The sequence below is a fragment of the Triticum dicoccoides genome, chromosome 7A (genome assembly GCF_002162155.2).
Source record: "Triticum dicoccoides isolate Atlit2015 ecotype Zavitan chromosome 7A, WEW_v2.0, whole genome shotgun sequence".
NCBI lineage: Eukaryota > Viridiplantae > Streptophyta > Magnoliopsida > Poales > Poaceae > Triticum > Triticum dicoccoides.
In genome coordinates, this window is record NC_041392.1 from 42,455,781 (window position 1) to 42,459,496 (window position 3,716).

Here is a 3,716-nt window from a genome sequence, read left to right on the forward strand (position 1 = left end):
CGGTTGCCCCCGCGCCAACTATAAGCTCTTTTCCAAGTTCTAGGGGCATTATCCCATCATCGAGAAGATCAACAATGTAGCCTATAAACTACAGCTGCCGCTACAAGCTTTAGTCCATCATGTTTTTCATGTCCCACAACTCTGACAAGCACTTCTCCCTGGTACGGTTGTTGCTCCTGAACTTCATATACGTTCCAACGAACTAGAAATTCCCGTGGAAGAACTATAGTTGATGTGGCACCAGAAGGATGGTTCGATGGTGGAACAAGTCAAGGTGTAGTGGTCTGGCAATGCAGCAATGGGCACTATCTTGGAAGATCGCGCGATGCTCCAAGACCGTTTCCCAAATTTTGCGACCTAGGATCATGCCGCAACTCAATAAGGGCGATGCTAATGCCCTTGACCAGGAGGCCCCACTGGCCTCTCCCGCTGAACCCGTGGGATCAACGATGCCTCCTACGCCGCCCAATCCAATGCCTGATCTGGCTCCAACGAATGACCCGTTAGGAACAGACGGTCGACAAACAACTGCGCTTCCCGTTGCTATCCATGGTCGTTTCGCCACGGGTTCAAAGTCAAATATTTCTCCCAAAACAACCTCGAGCCCCACACCGTAGGGCTCAACATATGTCGACAAGCAGATGGGCATGAGGGACATAGAGCGGCGGCGCATCTCAATGGATCCAGGGTGGGTGATGGGTGGTGGGCGGCGAATGGGGGCGAGGGCTGGCTGCTGGGGTCATGAGAGCCCAACTTGCTCAAACAATAAGGCTCCAATCATCACATCACATAATTTCATGTCAGACAATTACACATAGACAAAGAAAGACAAACATCAAAATGTTTTTTAGGTCAACATGCTTATATTAATAAAACAACAAGGTTACAACTAATCCACGCAGAAATAACAGGAGAGCATGAGAGAATACAACCTTGTTGAAACTCTGCAGAAAACACCTCCAACAAGAAATAACTAAGTATCTGAAAGTCCCTGCATATGGAACCAAAACTGCCTACCACCGAAAAACCAGCGACGACCAGACGTCCACCGGAGATCCATTGGAACCGGAATGCACCATCACCTATGGGCTTTCTGGCTCGATGAAGAGGGCCAGCACGAACACCCAAGCCCATGTCTTTGTGGCGCGTGGAACATGAATATTTTCTGTGCTTCCCCGATCCCGAATCCGCCAGAACAAACTGATCTTATCGGTGAACGGCACCGGATCCGCCTTCCAACAACCACTTGTCCAGTTCCAGCACGGTCGGAACCTTGCACGAGCCAACGTTGCCATCAACTAGTAGGACAATCGCCAGCCATGCTTCTGAAACGAACTTCACTAACTCCACCATTACGACGGAGGAGATGCCGCAACAACAGGGTCGGAGACGAAGGAAACATACCCTGATGCAGCTGTCGTCGTCGCCTCACCGGGCTACTGTAGCGAGCCTGTGTGGGCCGGGCCGGGAAAACGGCCTGCAGGCCCACCTTCTGCCCACAGCCCGGGACGGCGACCTTGAAATACCTAGCTTTGGCGCCCAGCGTAACCGCCTCAACCAACAGCTTTCGCCTCGCCGTCGCCGGAGCCCCAGCAAACCAAGAACCTCTCATCCCCACCGCCCTCCACCGCCGGAGACCGACAGATGGACCAGTTCCCAGACTGGCACCACGTGCGGCTGCGGAACCGCGCGCTCGGCGGGTACCTCCACGCCGCCGACGACGGGGAGAGCGTCGTCCTCCGCCGTGGGCGCGCCTCGCTGAACGCGGTGTGGGCGGTGCACCTCCGCCCCGACGGAGGCCGCGGCGTGCACCTGCTCCTTCACAGCGCCGCCTACGGCCGCTACCTCGCCAGCACGGCCGCGCCGGCGCCGCCCGGCCACCGCGGCTCCCGCGCCGGGCAGCGCGACTACGACCATCCGGTGGTTCCGGACATCATGTGGGAGGTCGTCAGGGCGGGCTCCCAGGGCGACGTCCTGCTCCGCACCGTCGGTGGCCGCTACCTCCGCGCCAACGGCAGGTACCGCCGCTGGAACACCGGCGTCAGCGTCGACGGCGACTACATCAGCACCATGGCGCGCTGGGCCGTCGAGCGCATTCCCCGCAGAGAGGCCGCTCCCGACCTTCCACCCCCGATTCCGGTGAGCTCGCTCGCTCGCCATGACTCTTCTCGCCTCTCGATTGCAATTCCTGGTCGCATTTGGGCTTCTTTGATCTCCTCAAATGCCGCAGATCCGCGTGCTGGGACGCTTCTCCGGGATCATCTTCGGGCCGCCAGAGCGAGAGGCATGGCGGACGATCCGGTTCTTCACCGAGAACGGCTTTTCCCAGGGGTTGTACCCGGAGAACGGCTGGAACGTGTTCCCGTTCCTCGGGAGGTCCGTCTTCCACCTGAACGAGGAACTGGACATACGCGTCGGCGTCCTCAACGGGAGACCTGCCCCGCGGCTTCGTCATGTGGTGCCTTCTTTCGGAGAGGCGGACCTGCCCGACGGCTTCATCATGTGCGTCCGAGCCGGCCGCCACGGGAGGCTCACCCCGCTCGTCATCGACCTGCCCCGCGGCGGCGACGGCGAGACCCTCGGGATTATCGTGGCGCTCTCCGGGACCCAAGGTGCAGAGCCTCCCTCTCTCTCTCTCTCTCTCCATGGCACAACTTCTGTCCTTGATTCAGATGTTCAAAGTGTTCGTTTCTGCACATGAGCTGTATTGTTTTCAGGTTTTGTATCTTAGGTTCTTAGCTGTATTATTGGTCTTGCCTTTTATTTTAGAAAACTCTGAGATTTAGATTGTTGATCTGCTTCCTACACTGATCTTCTTTGGCAAGAAATGCACTGGTGGTCTCGAATCTGTTGTGCACAATGCACAGATGTAGGTGTAGATACTGCTAACTACATGAACATGACATTCAGAGTCTTTACTTTAGTGGAGTTCTAATCTGATCATGATATTATCTTCTGTTAGGATTGCGGACTTGTATGAAACTGATATAGTCTTGTAGAATGGTAAAAGTACCTGAATGGGAATAGTAGTAGGTGTCGATGTCATGTGGATTTATCAGTATGACAGTCTGTAGTGTACACCTGGTAAATGATAGTCTGAACTCTGAACCTAGTAGCATGGTTCCACGCTCCTTTTCTCGATTCAGATAATTCAGTTTGTCTCAACTTTGAAGGTGGTAGAAATTATTATGGAACCTAAAATGCCAAACCAAGTTTAGTCATCTCATTCCTTCTTTGCAGAGAATATACCAAGGTTCTATCCTGTGAACAAAATTCAGTTTGTATCCTACTACAATAGATAGTGCATAGAAGCTTAGTTACTTGCATTTCTTGATGTTCTCATTATATTGTTATATCGATTATTGGCCTGCCGCCTAACTGCCTCATTATTTCTGCTGATCCAGTCTATCATGAGCTGCGACACCCGGATGTTGACGCAGCGTAGAGAAAGATCAAAACAGGACTCCTGAAAGTTCACCTGTTCACAAGTTTCGCCGCCTCGGATACAATGACAGCAGAACTGGACACCTACTTTTGCCTATAGGTAGATAATATAGGCTGAGAAAACTCGGCAATACTCGTGTTTCTTCTGCCTGTTAAATTTTCTCTGTTCCTCAGGCAGGGCAGGGGTAACCCCTGTCATTTTGACCTCCGGTGGCTGAACAATTTTGTAGTGATGCTCGTCGTAGTAGTCGCTGCTGTAGTGTCGCTCTTCT

The 3,716-nt window shown here is 53.5% G+C and overlaps 1 protein-coding gene across 1 annotated transcript; it reads left to right on the top strand.

Moving 5' to 3' along the window:
* The first annotated feature begins 1,644 nt into the window (after nucleotides 1-1,644).
* On the top strand, nucleotides 1,645-2,701 carry LOC119333008. Its single transcript, XM_037606053.1, has 2 exons — nucleotides 1,645-2,139; nucleotides 2,231-2,701. Exons 1-2 carry the CDS (start codon nucleotides 1,645-1,647, stop codon nucleotides 2,699-2,701), a joined length of 966 nt encoding a protein of 321 aa, XP_037461950.1.
* The last annotated feature ends 1,015 nt before the right edge of the window (nucleotides 2,702-3,716 follow it).